General features: G+C 35.4%; 1 protein-coding gene across 5 annotated transcripts in view; it reads left to right on the top strand.

Annotated features, from left to right (window-relative positions):
- The window catches only part of ERBB4 (erb-b2 receptor tyrosine kinase 4), a 1,108,406-nt gene that overhangs the window by 791,271 nt on the left and 292,854 nt on the right, over window positions 1-24,281 (top strand). For 4 of the 5 annotated variants that reach the window (XM_038585650.1, XM_038585649.1, XM_038585647.1 and 1 more), the window contains exons 6-9: window positions 10,586-10,704; window positions 13,820-13,961; window positions 17,674-17,787; window positions 19,497-19,623. In XM_038585650.1, the coding sequence (XP_038441578.1) occupies window positions 10,586-10,704; window positions 13,820-13,961; window positions 17,674-17,787; window positions 19,497-19,623 (502 nt within the window). The remainder of the gene's footprint in view (window positions 1-10,585; window positions 10,705-13,819; window positions 13,962-17,673; window positions 17,788-19,496; window positions 19,624-24,281) is intronic. The other variant, XM_038585651.1, reaches the window with a different exon arrangement.

Genomic DNA, 24,281 nt, shown 5'->3' with positions numbered 1-24,281 from the left:
TCATCACAAAATTGTCAATACCCCCCCTCCTCAATTTGAGAAGGAAATTCATCCAGGTGTTTATTGAGTAGGAGAGATTATCTTTGTTTCCATTCATTATTTTGGATAAGGACATACTTATCCAATATACTAAGATAAGCAAAAATCCGGTAGCTTTTGTTTTCTTTTCTTTTGCTTTGTTTTGTATTTGTTAAGTCTGGAAGTGGAGACGTGGTCTACTATGATTGTAACAGCATATCATTTATTTGTGTGGCATAAGATGTAGCCCTCAATTCTAATATAAAAATTATTCTTTAGAACACTATTTGGGGTTTTCCTATGAGGATCCATATGCTTCCTTTATTATTTGAAACCAATATATACAGTTTTATGAGGTATATGCAAAAAAGTCATCCTTGCTTTCAAGAATATCTTTATAATTAAGGTAATAGGGTACTGTTGGTTTTTCAGATTGTGACTCATCAAGTTTGGTGATGTTAATAATCTATTAATAGGGGAGAATTTCCCTGGTGGCCAAGAGTGTATTTTAAAATCAGTTTTAAGGTCCCTCAGTGAATCACTGAGCGTGTCTAAAGAATAGATTGAATAAAACTCCATTAAATAAATGAATAAAGCAGCTAGTGATGAAGAATGGATTAGACAAGATTCTTTTCCTATTCAACACAACTAACAACATTATCATGTCATAGCCCGTGGGCCACCAGGGATTTATCTGGGACAAGGGTCAGACCTGATTAGTAGCTGCCAAAATCTGGGCATACTTTATTAACTGACTCTGAATGTCAGTTTCAGTAATGGCTTTGTGAGTATTTGCCATGTTTTTCAGATGAACTATGGCAGTTAGTGCACTTAAGATTAAACTATTTTGTTACCTGAGGGAGTGTATGCCTCATGGTATGGCCTAGCTAGTTCTGACTAATTAGTAATTAGGAATAAAAGATAATCAATTACATTTTCTTCTGTGATGTGAAAATGAGTATGCTTGCTGTAGTTTGGAAGGCCTAGACACTTTTTTAATAAATCTGTTTGGCTAGGTTCCATTATTAAAAACAAACAAACAAAAACTAAATACCTTCCCTGAGAGCCTTTTCAATATTTAAGCCTTAGGTTGTTGGTTAAAATAATTGATAAATCCTTAAAGTACAAATTTCTCCCTTGTCCAAATCAGGATGTAGCCTTATGTATCTTGAGGGCTCAGTCTGTGCAGCAACAAATACTGGCTCCATTATTCTGTGATCTAGCTAGCATGTGAGATAGGAAGCAGCAGTTTCAGAACCATTTCCACCTCTCCCTTCCCATCTAAATAAATGCTTTACCTTTCCTGGAGTAACCTCTCACTGGAAGAAGAAAAGTCTTAGAGCAGAGGTTTTGAATTTTGGTATTTTCAAGAATGCTTATAAAAACCTTAGAGCTCCCACAAGAAGCAAACAAAAAAAAAAAAAAAAAAAAAGACAAAAAAAAGAAAAGAAAAAAAAGAAAAAAGAAAAAGAATTGTCTAGCCTCTTTTTCAGGCATACTAAACCAGAATGAAGGAGGACAAGCATCTTTATTTTCAATTTTCCTATGTGATTCTTAGAGTCTACTTGGCACTGGACACATAAATGTGTAAAATTGTTCTCCTTTGGGAAAATGAGTAGTGGTGTATTGTTTGGTGTTAGTTTCATTAAACTTGATTTTCTACACATTTCAGCACTCTCTAGAAGTAACGCGTATTCTTGGATGGTCCATAGGCTTTATTTATTTCATTCAAAGTATATCTTGATGATAGTAACCTTCTGAAAACATGTTGTGCAACCCAGAGTGTTCATTTTTTTTTAGTCACAATTTCACCATTCATAGGAATAAGTATTGGATCATAGAACTAAAGGGTACCTCCAAGGAGCATTTCCTCAAGCCCCTAGTCTCTAATTAAGTGGATGTCTAAAGGATCCAGAAGAGTTTTTCCTTAAATACTGACAAATAGAGGCTCAAGAAGCCCATTCAGTTGCTCATTACAGTGTTTTTATCACTCTAATAGTCAATAAATGCTTCTTCCCATCCAACTCAAATCACCTCTGGCTTAACCCAAGCATTTTTCTTCTTGTTCAAACCTCCAAGTATGTAGCTGAAAACAGCCTACCATTAAAACCATTCCACCGAAGTACTATCTATTTAATGGGACGTGATATGTTTCATGAACACAATTTGTCGAAATCTGGTCAATAAACAGAAATAGTACAGGCAGCATAAAAGTGCAGGTCACTGAATACTAATTGAAATAGAATAAAATAAAAATAAAATAAATGTGCTTTAAAATGTGTTTAGCCATGGAATTGGAGGCCGTTCAACGATACTCTATGTAGACAGCTCTAGGAGGTGAAAGAAGGAAGTCATTTTCTGATGATCTCTTACTTGCACTCTGAAATTATTGCCTTCACAATCAGCCAAGCAGTATTTCTGTTCACACTTTAGGTTTTTTCCTCCTAAATCTTCCTACCTGCTTGCATGTGGATTTTTGTTTGTTTGCTCACTCAGTGGGTGGTAGAGGCTTAACAACACAAATAGGAAATTAAAGCAAGAGGTCAGTCAATATGGTAGGATTTCAAAGAATAGTCAGTCACCGATCAAATGATATAAATAATCTAGAGTTTTCCCCATTTTTGCTGGATAGAGTAATGATTCTCAACTTTAAAGACTGCATATTGGCCACACCTGGGAAGTTTATCAAAAGTGGCAAATCCTGGAACACCGCAGGTAAATTTTTTTTTATAGGAATGAGATGTTTCCCAGGCATTTAAAAAATTTTATTTAAGTTCAATTAATTAACATATATCATATTATTAGTTTCAGAAGTAGAGTTCAGTGATTCATCAGTTGCAAGTAACACCCAGTACTCATTACATCATGTGTCCTCCTTAATGCCCATCATCAGTTACCCCATCCCCCATCCACCTCTCCTCCAGCGACCCTGTTTGTTTCCTAGAGTTAAGAGTCTCTTACGGTTTGTCACCCTCTCTGATTTTATTTTATTTTATTTTATTTTATTTTATTTTATTTTATTATTTTATTATTTTATTTTATTTTATTTTTCCTTCCCTTCCTCTATGATCCTGTTTTGTTTCTTAAATTCCACATATGAGTGAAACCATATGATAATTGTCTTTCTCTGATTGAGTTATTTTACTCAGCATAATACCCTCTAGTTCCATCCATGTAGTTGCAAATAGTAAGATTTCCCTAAATCTTTTTTTATTTTTTCCCTAAAGTATTCTATTTCCTGCTACTTAATTAAAATGAGGTCTATGGAGCAGCAGACAATGACATTACCTGGGAGTTATTAGAATGGGCAATCTTGGGCCCCACTGAGATTGACCAAGTTATAGTCTTCATCAACACAAGAATTCCCATATTAGAGTTTGAAAGGTCCCATGAGGTGGTCTAATATACAGCTTGGTTCAGAACCAGGGGTGGAGGAAGTGAACAGAATCAAAAGGCCCTGAGCATGAGGATATGAAGGAAATGAGGAAAGAAGTAGCAGATAAGAAAGGAAAGAGAAAAGTGGCAGAGTATAAGAAAAGGAGAAGAAAACACTTATAAAGACTTTGCCTAAATTTAACCGTATTTAAGTTTTTAATGGACAGAAATCTTTTCATTTTGTCCCTGTAATGTCAGTGCTCTGTTTTGCATTATTTATGAATGTTCTTTGTCTTCTTTGTAATTCATAGGAAGCAATAATAAATAATTAATAAATTGTCAAAGTACTTTAAATAAAATAAATTTCTAAAGGAGTAACTTTAAACATGATTATTGTTATATTTGAAGAAGTAATTAAGACATTCATTTTATTAGTGATGTCTAATGCTACTTACAAATACTTTAATTTCTTGAGATGATAGATATTCTCTCAACAGCATCCCCTTACTATGGAATGTGTGGTTTCTTAAACTTTATCCATCTGATTCTTTTTTTTTTAAGATTTTATTTATTTATTCATGAGAGACAGAGAGGGAGAGAGAGAGGGAGAGGCAGGGACATAGGCAGAGGAAGAAGCAGACTTCCTGCAAGGAGCCCCATGTGGGACTCCATCCTGGATCCCTGGATCACGCCCTGAGCTGAAGGCAAGCACTCAACTGCTGAGACACCCAGGCATCCCCCATCTGATTCTTATGGATATGTTGGATGAATCTCCATTCCCAATTTCAAGTTTACTGAGCCTAATATAATAAACATCTTAACTTCCCAGATTTTACCTTTTATGTTACACAATCACAGTTAGTGATGTACCATCAATGAATAAGCTAGTTAAAATTCGACCCAAATATTTTAATACACCCAATGAAGCAATTTAGGAAAGATACTAAATATGGGGGTGGGGGTGGAATCTAATTAAATAATATTCAGGCAGGGTGGAAATTAATATAACCAAAGCAATTATAAGTTAATGTTCCCATGGAGGCTAAGTGAGTTATTTCATTGATTTCAGGAACTGTTTTGTTTTGTTTTTTCCATCATAATGAAATATGAGTATAGTTTGATGTGTTTAATTCATATTAGGTAGTACTATTAATCAATAAATGTCATTAATAGATAGTACAAAGGGAATGTTTTCTTTCTAAAAATAAATCTCACATAACAATGTGAAGAAATGTTTTTTAACTGTGTCACATCACTGTTTAGAGATTAAGTGTATTGTTTTGTTCTTTTTGCTTACTTATTTTATTACCTGTCAGGCAAACACTTCTAAATATATTTCATGCTTACTGAACTTTCAATTGGAATTAAGGCATACAGAAACCATAACAGCAAAAAGTGCTATTTTTAGTCTTGAATGTATCTTACTTTATTATTATTATTTTTTCTTAAATATTTTATTTATTCGAGAGAGAGAGAGAGAGAGAGAGAGAGTGAGAGAGTAAAAGAAAGCATGAGCAGGGGGAAGGGCAGAGGAAGAAGCAGACTCCCTGCTGAGCAGGGAGCCCAATGTAGGGCTCCATCCCAGGACCCCAGGTTCAAGATCTGAGCCAAAGGCATATGCTTAACCACTGAGCTACCCAGATGCTCCATCTTTTTGTTTTAAAAATGAATTGTAGACTGCTTTTGAAGCAAATCCCATAATTCTCAGTAATATCTTAAGTCAAAATTTCGAAAAGTAATGACTTAGAGATTTCTTTGTATGTTCTTAAAATGGAATGGCATATCTAAGATCAAAGTGTCCGAAAAAATGTGTGATATGTGACCACTATGTAGATGAAATTGCTATTTTGAACAATTTAAAGGTGACTCAACACATATGAATATTTAATGTACATATTTTAAATGTTTCAGAGCATAATAATTATTATTGAACATAAGACTGTACTATGTTAGATTACATTTTAAAACATTATCGAATTTAAATAGTATACTCACTGAAAGAATTGATCTTAATGTGAACATTTAATAAATAATTTAAAAATAAATCATGATTAAATTATCTTTATAAATATTATACCTACATTAATTTTCTAATTTGGTAGGAAAGACCAAAGTATATAAACGAAGGAAAGCAAAATATTTTATGTACTACCTTGAAACACCATAGAGTTAAAAATAGAAATGAACACTTAGACATATGTGCCTAAGATTAAACTATGGTGTGACTTATAGGCTATTACTGCTTTTAATAGGCTTCGTGCTATTTCTGGCTGAGCAATGCCTGTCAATTTAAAGCAAGTTAATAGACTATTCTGTGATAACACTAATTTCAAATCTAGTAATTTGTTTACTTAACATATGTCTGCTATTTCGATTAGCAACTTTGGTACATCAAAAAAGCCTTGTTAAATCTGGAAGAGATGAATTATATATGAATTTGTTTTTTACAAAAGTGTCTACTGAAAGTGTTTCCTTCAAAAAGTATGAATTACTAATTAGAGTATCTAAATAAATACACTACTTGGATACAAGATAGGAACATCAATGTAACCCTAATGTATGAATATGAAGAGTTAATGAGTGGTTATAATTTGTTTGGATGTATTTCATGTATATAATGTACATGTACTGTGTATATATGATATATATAAAATATAAACAAAAATTACATGGATGACAAGTACAGTTCTAGACATTGGAATCTACCAATAAATAAAATGTGCCATAAGTGAGCTGTAAAATATATCAGATCGTGATTGATGCTATAACATAGATGGAGGAAGAAAGGAAAAGTGAAAGAAGAAAGGTAAGAAGGGGAGGGAGGGGAAGGCGAAAGAGTCATCAGGAATTAGTAGTTTAGAAATAACTCAGTATTGAATAGGGATAGACTTAACTCAGAAACTGAGATTTGAGCAAAAACTGAAAGAAGATAAAGGGACAGGCCAAATTGATTTACTATGTAGAAATTTATTTAAAAAAATTATTTGAGAGAGAGCATGTGCAAATGTGTGCAACTGAGGAGAGGCAGAAGGAGTGAGAATGAGTCTCAAGCAGACTTCCCACTGAGTGGTGACCCAAGACAGGGCTTGAATCCAGGACCCTGAGATCATGACCTGAGTTGAAATCAAGAGTCAGACGCTTAATCAAGGGAGCCACCTAGGTCCCCACTATGTAGAAATTTCTATTAGAATACTTAACAGAAAAAATGATTTCAAAATTTAATGCTCTCCAAATTTCAAGTGCAAAGTGTGCCCTCACAGGGGCACTAGGATGGCTCAGTCCATTAAGTGTCCAATTCTTGGTTTCAGCTGGAGTCATTATCTGGTGATCTTGGGATCAAGCCTGGAGTTGGACTCTGTGCTCAGCATGGAGTCTGCTTCAGATTCTCTCTCCCTCTCCCTCCTCTCTCTCTCTCTCTTTCTCTCTCAAATAAATGAAAATCTTAAAAAAAATAAAGTTATACTTTATTTATTTATACTTCTTATCATCTTATAGAAGATTTGAAAAAGACACATTTTAACTCTGGATTTGTAAGTGCATTTTTTTTTTTTTAAGATTTATTTGAGGGACCCCTGGGTAGCTCAGTGGTTGAGCATCTGCCTTTGGCTCGGGATGTGATCCTGGGGTTCTGGGATCAAGTCCCACCTCAGGCTCCCAGGGAAGACCCTGCTTCTCCCTTTGTCTGTGTTTCTACCTCTCTGTGTCTCTCATGAATAAATAAATACAATCTTAAAAAAATAAAGATTTTATTTATTTGAGAGAGAGAGAGAGAGAGAGAGAGAGAGCAAGCATGAATGGGAAGAGGGGCAGAGGTAAAAGCACACTCCCTGCTGAGCAGGAAGCCAGATTCAGAGCTGGGTCCCAGGACCCCGGGATCATGACCTGAGTTTAAGGCAGACACTTGACAGACTGAGCCACCCAGGTACCCCTCATATAACTTTATTTTTACAAAATAAAAACGAAACATAGAGTGAGTCCAAGTGTTGTTTCTGTTTAAACTCTATTTGATGTTTGTATTGATTTTTTTTTAGTACATAGGTAGGAATATAATCATGTCCAAAAGAGGAATATGGTTCATATTTAAACATTATGTGCCATTTATGAATATCATAATCATTTTCAATTAGGAAGGATGCAAGTGAAATATGGAATCATGAAGTAAACGATAGCAGAATTTAAGGAGCATTTAAATTAACTACTAATAAACATGAACAATTCTGCTATTTGCATTTTGATATGCTCTGTTTCTTGGTATTTTAATATTTGTGTATTTGCATTTTTTTAGCGTTAGTGCCCTACCTCTTTAACTCTCTACATTTTCTTTGAGAGTTGTTTTTATTTATTTTAGAGAGAGAGAGAGCGTGCTAGTGCGGTGGGGAGGGGCAGAGGGAAATGGGAGAGAAAGTCTTAAGCAGACTCAGCACTGAGGGTAGAGCCCCGTAGGGGGAGACTTGACCCCATGAACCTGAGATCACGACCTAGGCTGAAACCAAAAGTTGGACATTTAACCTACTGCACCACCCAGGTGCCCCTACATTTTTTTTCTCTGATATGTGCATAAAGCAGTCAACAAATAACTCATTGTGTTGGCAACATGTGATTTATTTAGTTAGAGAGGACACTTACTTTCTTGTATGCTAAATGCCAGTCCCTAAGGATAAAAACAGGAATAAGGCAATGGACTTGAAAAAACTAATAGTTTAATAGGGGGAGCAAACATAAAAACACAACAACAACAACAACAACAACAAAAACAATGTAGTATGGTAAGTGAAATAATATGTAACAGTTGCTGAGCACTATTAACAGGGGCCCTGTGAAGCACTTTATACCTATATCTCTATCTTCAATCTTGTTAGGTAGGTACTAATACTAAAGCCTTTTTAAAACTGGAAAAGTGAAATGCAGAGATATTCAATAACTTGCCCATCACAAGAATAGAGTTTGGGTTTGAGCCTAGGCCACGTAGAATCTGCATTAACTTTCTCCCTTGTTCAGAAGAAAGAGTGATAAACGAAGTCATCCCAGAGACCTATCTGGAGATGTCAGAGAGAAAGTGACATTTGACCTGGATCTTATAGATGGGTATTTGCTAGGCGAAGAAGACAGAAAGACTTTTAGCATGGAAGAAAGCATTATAAAAAGGTAATGAGAGTCAAAATTAGAAATGATACAAGAAATCAGGCATCGCAAGTGGTGATTGTGTGTGGTTGGATGTGAGGAGCACAGTGAGAGATGCCATTAAATACAGAGATGGTATTTAACTGATAAAGGACTTTTATGCCTTGCTAAGTAAGGATTTTACTCCTTTAGTACAGGGATGACAAGTTTTCTATGCAAAACAGCATTGATTTATAGGCAGTGGCTTGTATTTTCAAGTCATTGCTTTTAGAACAGCGTGGGGGATTAATTGGGATCTGAGAAACCTTTTTAGAAGGCTATGTACTTATTTAGAGATTACCTTCCAAACAAAGTTGGAGTAGAGAGGAGGGACAGTAATGAGAAATATTCCTTGGTAATTTTTTAAAAAGATTTTATTTATTTATTCATGAGACACACACACACACAGAGAGAGAGAGAGAGAGAGAGAGAGGCAGAGACACAGCAGAGGGAAAAGCAGGCTCCATGCCGAGAGCCTGACGTGGGACTTGATCCCGGGACTCCAGGATTAGGCCCTGAGCCAAAGGCAGATGCTCAACTGCTGAGCCACCCAGGCGTCCCTTCCTTGGTAATTTTATTTGATAATTTTGTTAGGTATGAGAAGCGAGGGTGAGGGAAAAGGAGAAAGAGTAAATGTGTCCCCAATTTTTAGCCAAGCTACTGAATGGATGGTGCTACCAATAACTGCGAGAAGGGCATGGAAGAGGGAGATGTGCTCTATTGGTAGAGGTGGGGAAGTGAGTTACATTCATAATATACATCTTGGGACATCTAAATGGGGTCTTCTATAGGCAGCTGGTAATAATGCATGTTGCTGCTCAAGAGAAACTTCAGATTTGGATCTGATGTCATCTGCCTGTAAGTGGTATGCAAAGTAGGGGATGAATGATTTCATCTAGGCATGAGCCCGTAACCCAAAGAAAATTGTCAAGACCAGCTCTGGGGAATACTGTTGTTTAAAGGGCAGAGTCTTGCTGTAGTAGCAGTGAAGGAGGCTTTAAGGAACTAATCAGAAAGATCTAAGGAAACCAGACTTGAAGTGGAAATACAGAAGCGAAGATGTGATGTGCTGTACATGTTCTGTGACATGCATTTCTCTAAGTGCTTTAAATGTATCTCTTTGGAATAAGTGACATAAGTGTCCTTAGTGCTATGATTTTGATGCTCCAGCCTATGGCATCGATTTTTATTAAAGCATACCCTAGTAGTGTGCTGTCAACTTGGATCAAAGGATAGGATAAGACCAATGGAAACTTGTGTTGTGTCTACTATGAATGTGTCTCTCTCCTTCCTTCTTTTTCCTTCCTTCCTTCCTTCCTTCCTTCCTTCCTTCCTTCCTTCCTCCTTCCTCCTTCCCTCCTTCCCTCCTTCCCTCCTTCCCTCCTTCCCTCCCTCCCTCCCTCCTTCCTTCCTTCTTTCTTTTGAGGATGTTGCTCTGTTCTTTACACAAGAAACTTGGTAGAAATTTCACTTAAATCTCAAGAAAACAAAGTTATGCTACTACCGACCAGTTTTCTATATCTATATTTATCTCTCTACTTGATATGAATTGTGTAAAATATAATGTGAATCATGTAGTAGTCTATATTTCTCTTTTTTTGCATTGACCACTAAACAGCTTAGGTTATTTCTGCGGATATCTTCTGTCATAAAACCTTACTGTGTACATTTGTGAATTGACTTCACAGCTGACTCCATCTTTTGCAACCTGCCAAAATACCTCGTTCAATTATTTCAAATTTGATTCTTTCCTTCTAAGTTGGATGGTGGTTTTGTAAAACACAGTGTTTGCTGGAACAAGAAAGAAAATAAAAACAAATGTTTGTATCATTTGGAAGGCTTCTGTACAGTGATTTTGACCTGTTGCAAGCTTCATTCGGCAAATTGTTAGCTGTATTGAGTCACCGTGTTGAGTCAATGGTGGGTTGAATGTTGTGACCCGAAAGCTCAGCTTTTCTCAGCTACTCAAAGCACCTTAGGAGTTTTTCTTGGTGGCTGACTTTGATCAGGGTCCCCTCTCTGTCTTCCACAGTGACAAGGACGGTGTGTGCAGAACAGTGTGATGGCAGGTGCTATGGGCCCTATGTCAGTGACTGCTGTCATAGAGAATGTGCTGGGGGCTGCTCAGGACCTAAGGACACAGACTGCTTTGTAAGTCTTGGAGCTTCCCTTCTACCTTCCCCATCTCCCTCCTTCCTGGTTGAACTCAGGCACATTGAATCTTATTAAAACAAGATCAAATTTAACCATTTTAGGATTAAGAAAGAGGCTCTGCTTTCCTATAATTGATTCCCTCACTGGGTGGCTATTGATTAACTAGGATTGTTCTGTTCTACTAAATGAATTGTGTCTTTCAGATGTAGTTTATATTACAGGTGAGATATATTAGAGAATGTGAAGAGGAACACATTGAGATATCTTTTTAAAAGCTAAAAGCGTGTTTCCAAAATATACATTGATTACCTGTTTATATGTTGTTGCATCATTGAGTTTTCTGAGTGGGAGTTTTTGAATTTTTTTTTAATTTAAATTTTAAGATCATAGCTATACATTTCAAGATTATTCATAAATTCATGAATTTAACTATTTCCCAGTTTTTTTGTTTACAAGTTAATATTATTCATAATTTATAAGATTTACAAATGCATGCTTAAAGCAATTTATATGCTAATCTGTGTGATTTTTATTTTAGAAAGGGGCACTTTTCTTTCCTTAAAATTAACATTTATAGCTTGTTGGGGACATGTTTTAATTACATTTTAGTATCCCCAATATAGTTCTTTCTGGTTTTTTTTTTTTTTTTTTTGAATACAAACAGTTCTGTGAGCTATAGTTAACACAATCTCATATACAGACATTATTTTCATTTTAAGCTAAAAAATCATAAAATAAATTGTTTTGCTGACAACAGAACTTCATTTTTTTAATTTTCCAATATCCAGAGAATACCCATATATATATTTAGAATTGAATTTTTTTTCATATTGACAACTCTGAAAATAAGCAAAACATGAATTAAAGCTCTTATGATATAGATAATCTTTTCTTAATGTCGCAAGAAACTTAACTTGTCGACCCTAATCCTATAGTGAAACAAAAGTATATATTTGAGGAAGTGAGTAGAGAGGAGGAAGTGAAGAAATGTTAAAAATTTAAGGAAGAGGCTTAGCAGGACTTGAGGTCCTTTGCCTATCAGCCAACACAGGATAAAGCTTGATGTGCAGGACGCTAAGCAGGTAGTGTGTTAAGAAGCCCAAAGCAGTAACAACAAGAAACACCAACAATAGCCATAACTTTCACTTAGAAGGTTTTCATTGCATTTGTTTTCATGGTTCCATTATCATCATAAGCAGCGTGCCGGGTGAGTCTCAGAATTCTCATTTCATTACTTTTATGGAACGGTCCAATGACTCCACTATGGCATTTGGTACAGAATGTTCAAGAACGACAGACCGAGGCCTTGGTGTAAGTTACATTATTTCACATGCTGTTTGGAAGGTAAATTTGTTTGATTCCTTTAGTTTATGTCCCTTTGTTGCCAAGCAATCCGTGCACGACACTGCATAAAGTATGTTCGTAAAGCAATTATGAGGACACATGAAGTTTTATAGCCATAAATTAAAACTTACTGAGTTTTGTAGATTGCTTTTTAATAGATTCTTCCTGGAAAATGTCATCTTAGTGAATAATGTATCATGAGTGAGTCTCATTCTGATTATGCATCTAGTAGACCATCATCAGGGAATTGTCATGTTGGTGATAAAGTGCTTGCTAAAACAACAATTGATGAAGAAAATGTTTTGAGGAAACAGAATGAATTAGTACTTATTAATAACCATACATACAATTTATGATGAAATATGAAATATAGCTTGAGTGTGTATTAGCTTACCTTCCAAAGTCTCAATTATTCCTCTGAAGGTTTAAGTTGTTTAATTAAGAGAATTAGTTCATCACCTTTTTTGAAAACCATGCTTTTGTGTATTTATACATATATTCTATTTTTATATCAAATATGTCTCATGTGGTAAAATTGTTTTTTGATTCTTCTCAAGTGCCTTTGAATCTATTAACAAATTGAGGTCTCAATACAAATATAAGAGTCAGAAGAAACAAATTGTTTTATTTGAACTTGATGGCTTTCACCAAATGGTATGGCATTATGAAAAATAGGAAATGGCACACACATTTCCACATAGGAAATGGCAGCACATCATTTAATTATGGGCTAAGTATAGGCTGCTTCTCTTCATCTTGGCATTACATATTCTATATTTACACTTGACTAGTCACCTGCCTGAGCATTTTCTCCAAGTCCAGTTTCAATGACTATCACGGTATTTTCTCACTATACCATGGTGATGGATATGCTTACTGTGTCACTTACTGCACTGAGGTTTTGCAAACAAAGCTTTATGGAAAGTCTACAGAGAATTGGGGAGTTTGTTGTCAGTGTCAAGCACTGAGACTCACCATACACCCTTTGAATAGTGTGAGTTGAAAAGATTTTTACTATTAGTTAATTTAATTTTATATTTTTTTAAAGATTGAATTTATTTATTCATGAAAGACACAGAGAGAGGCAGAGACACAGGCAGAGGGAGAAGCAGGGTCCATGCAGTGAGCCCAATGCGGGACTTGATCCCCAGACCTCGGGATCATGCCCTGAGCTGAAGGCAGACCATCAACTGCTGAGCCACCCAGGTGTCCCCACTCTTAGTTAATTTTAATAATTTAATAAACCAATTATTAGTTTGGAGATTACTGGGTGACTTGAACATCAATATCTTTGTATAGATTATGTATTCATTGACATTGGAAAAACAGTTTTGTAAGTTTGAGAAGTTTAGTGCAACTGTGAACCTAACAATGAGTACTTAATTAACTATAAAGCTGTCACATTTTATATATTTTTTTGAAATATTAGAACACACATACATATATATAAATATAAACATTATAAATAAAGAACCTATCCTTTTCACAAAGCTATTACAACAGTGTTCCTTTAACAAGTATTATAAAGGTTATTCTTTTTTTTTTTTTTTTTTAAGATTTTATCCTTTTATTCATGAGAGATACACAGAGAGAGGCAGAGACATAGGCAGAGGGAGAAGGAGCCTCCCTGTAAAGGAGCCTGATGTGGGACTCGATCTTAGGACCCTGCGATCATGACCTGAGCCAAAGGCAGATGATTAACCACTAAGCCACCCAGATGCCCTATGAAGGTTATTCTTAAATGAAATTAATATTTGCTATGTTGCAGGCCTGCATGAATTTCAATGACAGTGGAGCATGTGTTACTCAGTGTCCTCAAACTTTTGTCTATAATCCAACCACCTTTCAACTGGAGCATAACTTCAATGCAAAGTATACATATGGAGCATTTTGTGTCAAGAAATGTCCACGTAAGTAACAAGATAAAAATACCAAATTAAGTAGATCATCATTTAAAAACAAACAAAAAAATTCGTATACATTTATTATAATTTAAAACTTAACAATATTGTGAATTACTTGGATATAGGTACTATTGCTACCATTTCACAAATAAATTAAAATTCAAAAAATTAAAGTGATTAGTCCAAAGTCTCAGCAAAGGAGAAGCATGTTTGAGGTTAGAGTGTAGTGTCATTGCCTTCTAAACTTACTATTTTCACTATACCTCAGTGTTTTTGTACATGATGTTGTTTCTCAGAAAAGTGATTAGTTATGTGGGAGCAAGTTTTGTAGTGAATGAGGTCTGCTTGCTATCGCAATGAATTTCTGCCTAATATTGTTTCTGATTACTTATTTATAATAAAGTATAAATACAAATATAAATACAAAGCATTGTGTTTTTGATATCAAATCTAATCTTAAATAATAATAGATTTAAGCATTGTAGTTTTGATATCAAATCTAATCTTAAATAATAATAGATTCGAAGGGCGTGTTTAGGAGGTCTTTGCAAAATTGACAACTCATCCAAGGGATTCAAAGTGACCAGCTTAGCTTTCATCAAGAATTCAGTATATGTCTACATATGTACACCAGTCAGTTTCTTTGCTTGGAAAGAGTGATGGGACATTATTCTTTCATTGTTTTACCTATTGGAAAAACTGAAAAAAAAAACACAAAAAAACAAAAAAATCCACAAAACCCTGCTACATTTGTCCATATGCTCATTTAAAAGAAAAAAGTCTTACAAACTACAGTATACCATTATTATGATTTTCTTTACTTTGTATCTGTGATTAAATACGAAATATAAAGGATGTGGGTTTAGAGTGGCTATGGGTTCTGGCTTTGCCCATTTATTACTCATTTGATTTTAAATAAACTATTTAGTTTGCTGTATCCTCCTCTTTAAGTTGTGGCTGGTAACAATCATAGCTCTCTTCTCTCTTTCCTGGAGTTATTACAGTGATCAAAGGGATGGGGAATAAGAATCAGAGGGATAGTACATAAAAACAAGTCTTCAAAAAAATGACAATTCTAGTCATTATTATTAATTTTTTATGTTGGTTAAAAGAATAATTGTGCTACACGCTTTCAACACCTAACTTGTGGCAAGTGTGGCTAAACACGAACTATTTTGTGAAATTACATGCCAGTTCCCTTAGATATGGTAACTCCTAAATTTCCTTTCTTGAAATAGTTTAGGCCAATCAAATTACTGAACTAATTTAAAGCGCTTCAGTATTTATCTATGTAAATTTCAAATATTTGAAGGGCCCTGCTTCTAATGCATGGTTGGCTAAACTGTAACTATCTTGGAAAAACAAAGACATTTAGCTTCTAAATACTGCTCTACAATCCTTAACCTAGAATTCTAAAATCAAAAAACTCCAGATAAATAGGTTTTGAAACTCATTTGGCTGCAAAATCTGAACTTAGCTGATATGAGAGTATTTATAATTTGTATTTACGTCACTTGGCATTTATTGCTGGGAAAATGTAGAAGTGTTTAAATATGGGGTGTTCCTGAAGGCCTTGCAGAAAGGTGGTTGTATAATACACAGTATCTTCACTTGTTGCAGGTTGGGTTTCCCTTCAGACAGAGATTAGGTTGTTAAAGAGGAATATTCTCAAAATGAAGACAGGAGGAGGAAGAAAAGGAAAGGAACAGGCTGTGATGCAGTCGCAACAATGTACCTTTTTTGGTGGTGGATGCCCTCTGGTGGATGACTGGAAATATAAAGATCACACCTCGCCCACCCCTATGGATCCATATGCATCCCTTTACCCCAGATTCCCTTCAATCCCAGATTTTCCAATATTTCTTCTCCCCGGACAAGCCCCTGCTCATGAATCCATATTTATTCTAAGCTCAGGTCACTTCCATACAAAGTAAACAACCATTTGAACTACCCAGAACCATGCCCACTGGTAGGATTATTTTCCTTGCCACTGTCTTTCAAGTCTCCTCCTGAGTGAGGCTGCAGGGCAGCTGCCGTTCATTTTGAGCTGCTTGCACCCACATACCAAACTTAGTACTTTGTTTTTGTCCTCCCTCTCTTAGCTTGTCACAGGTGCCTTCTCTTGGTCCCCATGCAGCCGTCGGTATGAGCTCAATCTCATGAGCCAGCACAAGGAGTCTGGGCCACCTGCTTATGCAATTTACTTATTCCTCTGCTCTGACTCATATCCAATCCTAAATGCACTGCTTCTGTCTTAGAGTGGATTCCTGTTGGACCTGCCCAACAGTATGACATCATGGTTCTAATAAAACCTGAGTTATGGGCAGTTCTAATATAAGGTCGATCAATGACCCATGGTTAGGCACTCTCTTTCTACCAGGACCCAGAAGCATATGAGGTGCTGTTTATTAAATGGTGTAAAATTCTGTGCTACAGATGGCATGGCTTAGCTCTAGAATCCTAGAGGTCTCTGATATGATTTTCCAGCTGGGACTTGCCATAACTCCATACAGCATATTTTCCACCACAGACATTCCTAATATCATATAGCCTCTTGGATTTGTTTGTGTGTGTGTGTGTGTGTGTGTGTGTGTGTGTAAGAGAGAGAGAGAGAGAGAGCAAGCAGGGGAGGAGCAGAGGGAGAGGGAGAAGGAGGAGGCATGAATCTTAAGCAGACTTTATGCTGAGTGTATATGTAGTCCGACCCAGGGCTTGATCCCACAACCCCAAGATCATGAGCTGAGGTGAAACCAAGAGTCAGAGACTTAACCAACTAAACACCCAGTCACCCCACCTCTTGGATTTTATGTATCAGAAATGCTTGCATCCCAGACTGGACCTACACCATTTGCCTTTCCTGATCTGAGCCCCCTTCAAAGTCAGATGCCTTCCATACCACTGAATATATTAGGCTAGAAGCAGCATGCCTACACATGGAAGGATACTGCCTTTAAAATATAAAGTGGCCTAGCAGGTATTGTGTTTTCCCTTTACTGTGGGAGGCTCTAAATGCAATAATTTGTTATTGTTGTTGTTTTTTTCTTTTTTTTCGGCAGGGGTGTGGGGTGGGGTGGGAGGCAATGTCCTGGCATATTTCAGATCACTGGAGCCCTAAACATTTCACCAACATAATAGGTAATCAGACATTCCTGGTTTATTTAGTATACCTTTCCTAAAGTGCTGCCTTTCAAATTCCATTTTGTTTTTTCATATAAAACTATAGAACAGTTTCTATGGCATTCCATTGAAGGATAGAACACATTTTGAACATTTCCTCCTGGATATGAAGTGCACTCTCTTGATCCAAGGCACTTCAACTTCAGCTTCATTTGTGCTTCATGTAACTTGAAGTATTTTTAGACTTCAGACTTGCATCATGACATGAAATGAAGTGGAACTATTGAAAAACACAAACTAAATGTCATGTAGTTTCCTAAGTCTATAAAAGAAATTCACTCTATCTTGGGGGCAATTCAGGATGTGGAGCAGTAGTCAAGCAAGTACTAACTGTTGTTAACACATGCTGCCCTTGGATTTGAATGTGGATTTTCATAGATTCTATTTCAAGTTGAGATATTTAAACTGGGATATTTTAGGGAAAGAGACATGTATACTATCAATGATGCTAAACATTGTTAAGCCCTAAAGTACTTTGTTTTAAACTTGTTTGCTAAACATCAGCATTGTTGCTAATTTTACCTTTTCTTTTTTTAATCAGATAACTTTGTGGTGGATTCCAGTTCTTGTGTGCGTGCCTGCCCTAGTTCCAAGATGGAAGTAGAAGAAAATGGGATTAAAATGTGTAAACCTTGCACTGATATTTGCCCAAAAGGTGAGTGATAGCGGAGATTACTTTGGCTAGAAGAGGGACCTACCCCAAGGTTTTTCCATTTATTCTTTAAAAGACTGGCTAAGTTCACCTCTCTTACGTGTACATACTTTTCCATGACTTTGAATAATCTCATGAAATATCAACTGTCTTAACAATGTATATTATTGATTTCGAATAATATATGCTAAATGATCCAGGTTAAACTGGGAGTTAACTTTGATAGAAACTCAGGAAAGAAGTTCCATTTTATTCTATATGTAGCTAATCTTAGAAGTTATGCACATAACAAGGGATTGCTTGATTATTTTAGCACCAAGAATCCATATTAATTATTTGCCACTGTAGGCTAAATGATCTGCTATGTATATGAAGGGGTGCAAAGAGACAAATAACACGATACTTAAACCTCCAGGTCTTCAAAACCATTTTGAAAGATTAAATATATAAAATAACAAGGAAATTTACCATAAGTATTAAATAAATCTTGCAGATAATTCCTGTTACAGACTTTTAGTGGAGAAAGAAATCTCTTTTAGCTATGGTGTTCAAATTCCTCACTTGAATGAAACTAAACAGGATGTAAGTACAGTCCAAATTTTCTGAATGATAGTAAGCCTTCCAAAGTATCAAAGATTGCCTTAAAAAAGTATTTATTTGCGAGAGAGAGAGAGAGAGAGAGAGAGAGAGAGAGAGAGAGAGCAGGCTCACAGGCAGGGGGAACAGCAGATAGGGAGGGAGAAACCGACTTCCTGCTGAGCAGGAGTCTGAGGCAACGCTCATCCCAGGGCTCAGGGATCATGACCTGAGCCGAACAGACCTTTAAGGACTGAACCACCCAGGTGCCCCAAAGATGGCCTTTAAAAAGGGCAAACTTCAGACTTACTTTTAGACTACATTCTCTTTCTCTTCCCTCTTGTCTCTCTCCCCCCCACCCTACACTCTTTATTTTGCTTGTTTTGTTTTTAAGTAGAGCCTTCAGAAAGTACAGGTAATAGTCAATTTAAGAATTTAAGTGTAGGATGCCTGGGTGGCTCAGCCAGTTAGGGCTCAGGGGTCCTAAGATTGAGCCCCACATTGCGCCTGTGCTTAGCTGGGGGTCTGCTTCTCCCTCTTCCTCTTCCTCTCCCTCTACCCTCCCTTGCTTGTGTTCTCTCTCTCTCCCCCTCAAATAAATAAATAAAATCTTAAAAAGAAGAATTTAAGTCTAAATCCTTAAAGGGCTCTTGATTCTGGTTAAAACCTACATCATTAGTACGTTAATATACATGGTTAATTAGACCAGTGTTTTTAAAACCAGTTTGTATAAATTATTTTACTTAAGTGATCAGGATTTAAAAGTATTAAAAATGATGTCTTAGGGTGGATGAGAAAATAGTTGCTTTAATGTGGCAAAGGCAAGTACTGATAAAAGTTTTGTTTTAGTTACGCCTGTGTTGTGTGGGTATCCTGGGACTTGATATAAGATATGATTCTTATGCATCATGGTCACTAGACTATAATGCAGGGACAATGTTTTATAGCAGGCCCAGCATTAATGTTGCATGAATAAATTATTATTTTATTTGTCGGAAAACATTTTATTTCTTATGATGAACTTTTTTTTCATTTTATAATGAAAAAATATTCTTATTTTACAATAAAAATGCAATAGATCTATTGACTGAACACAAAGTTTCTCAACTCCCTGATTGTGAGTCATGTTTCTACAGCTTGTGATGGCATCGGCACAGGATCATTGATGTCGGCTCAGACTGTGGATTCCAGTAACATTGACAAATTCATAAACTGCACCAAAATCAATGGGAATTTGATCTTCCTTGTCACTGGTATTCATGGGTCAGTATTAAATTTTTGTAGAAAATTATTTTACAAAGTGTAGACAAACCTTAAGAGATTCTTTAGCTTTGTCTGTTTGATTCGTTTTGTGCCAGATGAGTTCTGCCCTACATTAATGCTCTTCTCCAACAAAATAAAATGTCAGATTTTATCAGCAGTGAAAGTAGCAACCACAGTTTTAAGATACATAGACTATGAGTTTAGTAACTACTTAGATTTGGCAATATAAATTTATATATAAACTAAAATGTATTTATAGGATATTCTCAAATCCACAGATTTCAGAAAGATTGATACATTTTTAGATATGTTTAGGGAAACCATGTCAATGAGTGAAGTGAGGAATTTCATTGAAATTCCTAACTGATTAGTTCAGGACAACATAAATTAATGTTCCTTTTAAAATGTATCTCGTAGAAAACAAATCAGTAAGTTGAAATTCTCTTGAGCTTTCAGAAATTCTTTATGCCCTGATATATCTTCTTCTCTTTCTCTTAGGTTAGGAAATTAATACTAGTACAGGAGATCTAGTAAATGAATTTCATTTTAGCAATAAAAATTGTAACATTTTTCCAGGTTTCTTCATTACAGAACCACCTGCTGGTTTTAACTGGGAAAACAACCAAGTTTGTATGCTTTCAATTGTAATAAAGATGTCAATATTTTTACTTTATATTTTATCTATTTATCTGTATTACTCTTAATCCCTAAATATTAGTGCTACAGGCTACAGATAAAGAATATTACTCACATATTTCAGTTCAAAATCTTAACTCTAAACATATATCAAATCATTTCTAGAAGCAAAATAATTTAACACATTATGAATAAATATGTCCAAATAGGAACAGCAAGAGAAATAGAACAAAGTGTTTCTTTCCATACAAATAAATTACAGTAGGTCTTATTGCATAAAGCATTTCTTTACTTTAAAATGTAGCTTTTAATATGGGTTCATGCCAGATACTGTAGTGGTGTGTACATACTTTCTGCCCCATATATGTTATATTCAGCCCAAGCAATGTTTAAAATATATATATATGTGGTTAAGGTTTCTAAATTCTCTTTAATAACATGGTGACTTAGGGTGGTTACTCTTAGCACATACTCCTACATGGCAATAATCTGTTGGAGATGGGTGGTCTTAGCCATTTTGAGATAGGACAACCAGATTTACCTGAGTTGCTACTAACCCTCTGAATCCATTTACATTGCCGTCCTCACCTCCTTGGCCCACTGGGTAGGTGACCTGGGTAAATATTTAGGTCATATGCATAATTGAATGCATATATGACATTTACTAAAACAATATATCCACGTTGTAACTATTTTCAAAACCTAATACCACAATGAATGAAAGATCATATTATGTTAACAGCATCTTCTGAGAAATAAGAAGACATACCTAGTTAATTTGCATTGTCTGCTTCCACACCACGTATAATAAAGGAATTGGCCTCAAGTCCATCAATGTGGGGAAAGATTGGAAAACATAGTCTCATAAATTGCATCGGGGAAATGTTTTTCATACTAATCAGACCCAACATCCATCTTTTATATATTAGGTGTATTCCTACTTATTTTTGAATTCGGAAATAAAAATCATAGATAATATAGCCTACCTATCTATATAATTTTATGAAGTGATTCTAATTCTCTGTGATTTAAAGAAAAATGCAAGAAAAGTAATGGATAATAAAGTATGCATTGGTGGGAAAATGCTTAGCTTCTACTTATAATGAAAGTTTGTATGAGAAATAATATTAGAAGTCATTCTGCACAAGAAGTATGGGGAAATAAAGAGCAGAGGAACAACTGATCACTGGAATAGGAAATAAGTAACAGACATTGTTATATGACAAGAAGAAGACAGAAATAAATACCATTCAAATAGAGGCGACATGATTACAGAATTACACACAGTCATGGTATAATCAACTATGAAGTTTGTGCACATGAGTCCTTAATTGGATGGGACATTTTAAGGTTGTTCAAGACATACATGAAGCAAACCTTTGCTGTGAAAGACATTTAATTTCCTTGTCTGTGGGTTATTACTAAAAGTCTATAATGTCCCCCAATCTCTGTTACAACTGATATGCCTCTACACATGTCCCAACTTCCCTTTTTTGAGGGGAAATATTGACCCCATGGAGAACCACCACAAGAATTCTGTGATACTTGGAGGATTACGAACCAACAAAAGCAACCCAGGGATGGTTACTGTTGTAGGTAAAACATGCGTGGGGAAATTTGACAAAGATAACCTAATACACTTCAAAATTGTTATCATAATCTTAGTTCCTTATGGAGCATATTTATCAAAAGCCTAGATTTATACTAATTGTAAAGTGGTTTTGCATAAAATGAATCATCTAACATCCAGAATAGGGGAATATTAATAAACAGAATGTAAGAAAAGGAAAGCAGTAATGTCCAGATATAAAAATATATTGCACAATAGACACCTTATAGTCACAAATTTATGAGAAGAATCATTACAAAGGATAAGACTAATCTAGACTTTCAAGGAAAACAAGCTTACTAATTCATTCAGGAGAAAATGAATTATAGAAAATTGACTCTCATGATTAGAAATAGAAAGATAAGCAAAGCCTCTCTTAAAAATGAGCTCAGAAAGTAAGAGTTAAAGTTCCTACTTCAGTAATATGATCCAAACTAGACTAGAGTTTGATCGGAGGCTCTAACCGTAGAGAATTTTAGTGAGTTTCTTGGCTTCCATCATGCGTCACATGCTCAGTTTCTTCCAAAGTAAAGTTGAGAATTGGGTTTATATATATTTTTAATAAATTTATTTTTTATTGGTGTTCAATTTACCAACATACAGAATAACACGCAGTGCTCATCCCGTCAAGTGTCCCCCTCAGTGCCCGTCACCCATTCACCCCCACCCCCCGCCCTCCTCCCCTTCCACCACCCCTAGTTCGTTTCCCAGAGTTAGGAGTCTTTATGTTCTGTCTCCCTTTCTGATATTTCCCACACATCTCTTCTCCCTTCCCTTATATTCCCTTTCACTATTATTTATATTCCGAGAATTGGGTTTATAATAAATACCTACCTTCTCTGGTTAGTGTAGAGATTAAAAACAAAAATTATTTTTTAGTGCTCACCCAAGTACCTGGCATATTGTAAAACATTAATGTTATAAAAAAAGAAAAGGAAAGAAAGAGGCGGGGGGAGGAAGGGAGGAGGAGACAAAAGGGAAAGAGAGAATTTTTAAAAAGAGAAGGAGGAGAGGGCAGCGCTAAATAAAAATCTCAACGACTAGATCTAGTTATAGCACAACATACAGTGTAACATTATTTTGTAGACAACTAAAAACCAAACAAAGGCAAACTTATTGGTGTGGCAATATTTCCTTTATGATAAGCGATAACTCCTTAGTTCAGAAGATTATTATTTCTTCTTAATCATAGCACTTAACTTGGTTTATTTATTTATTTATTTATTTATTTATTTATTTATTTATTTAAAAAAAGACTTTATTCATTCATGAGAGACACACACACACACACACACACACAGAGGCAGAGACACAACAGAGGGAGAAGCAGGCTCCACACAGGGAGTCCGATGTGGGACTTGATCCCAGGACACCAGGATCACAACCTGAACTGAAGGCAGACAGACACTCAACCACTGAGTCACCCCAGGCGTCCAACTTGGTATATTTTAATACTAACATTTATAATTAATATTATTGTGTCCCAACCATAATATAGAAGGCATTTTCCAGGACGAATATATATGTGGTATATGATATTTTTCATATCCAGTTTTATTCCAATACAAAACAAATATCCTGAAACCTTTCTCTTGATCTTAGGGAGGTATTGATAAAAAGTTAATTTAGTAGATCTAAGACATCTTTTTTTTTTTTTTTTAGATCTAAGACATCTTATAAATGTATAGGCATTATGTGTATTATGTATACAATGTATACATGAGAGGTTTTAAATGTGAGTAACATGGAGTATTATAAGCTAAAACTTCTAGTGCATTAAAGACATGTTTTTACTCACCTAATTCCCATTACCCTCAGTCTTCTACTATTTTTTTCATAGAATATATGGTTTGAGTAAAATAGCTAAGGTATTTCTTTAAGCTACTAGGTAAAATCCATAATTAGATGAGATTATGTTTTTAAAATGCAAGTTTCTGCAAAAAGTAAACCTACTGTCAATTCGTCATTACAATTTTAACATATAAAAGAACTCAAAAAAGTTAATTGGCATGTTAAGTTTATAGTACAGTGGTGTCATTGCCAGAAATAGACTAGACATGCTTACTCCTTTATTTAGAGTGAGAACCACAGGGAAACCTGTGTTTAGGGTTAGCCCTAGGAATGTTCACTTTTCATCTCTTGTCATTTTTGATAATAGTCATATCATGTACTTAGAGTAACAAAATGCTCACCAAATAAGCATGTTCACGGTGTGTTGCAATGAGACACAAGCAAGAAAACACTTAGAGAAGCGTATAATGATGATATACAATAGAAAAGAGAAATGGGTTTGGTGAAAAATAAAGCGATTTCAATGGAATTGTAAAAATATGTTTCTCTATCCTGAACTTTATCTTGGATCACTGAACACAGTAACAGGGTGGACATAAAGTTCTTACACATGGCTCAGCAT

Source organism: Canis lupus, chromosome 37, assembly GCF_011100685.1.
Source record: "Canis lupus familiaris isolate Mischka breed German Shepherd chromosome 37, alternate assembly UU_Cfam_GSD_1.0, whole genome shotgun sequence".
NCBI lineage: Eukaryota > Metazoa > Chordata > Mammalia > Carnivora > Canidae > Canis > Canis lupus.
Note: the sequence above shows the minus strand (reverse complement) of the source record. Positions and strands in the feature narration are given on the sequence as shown.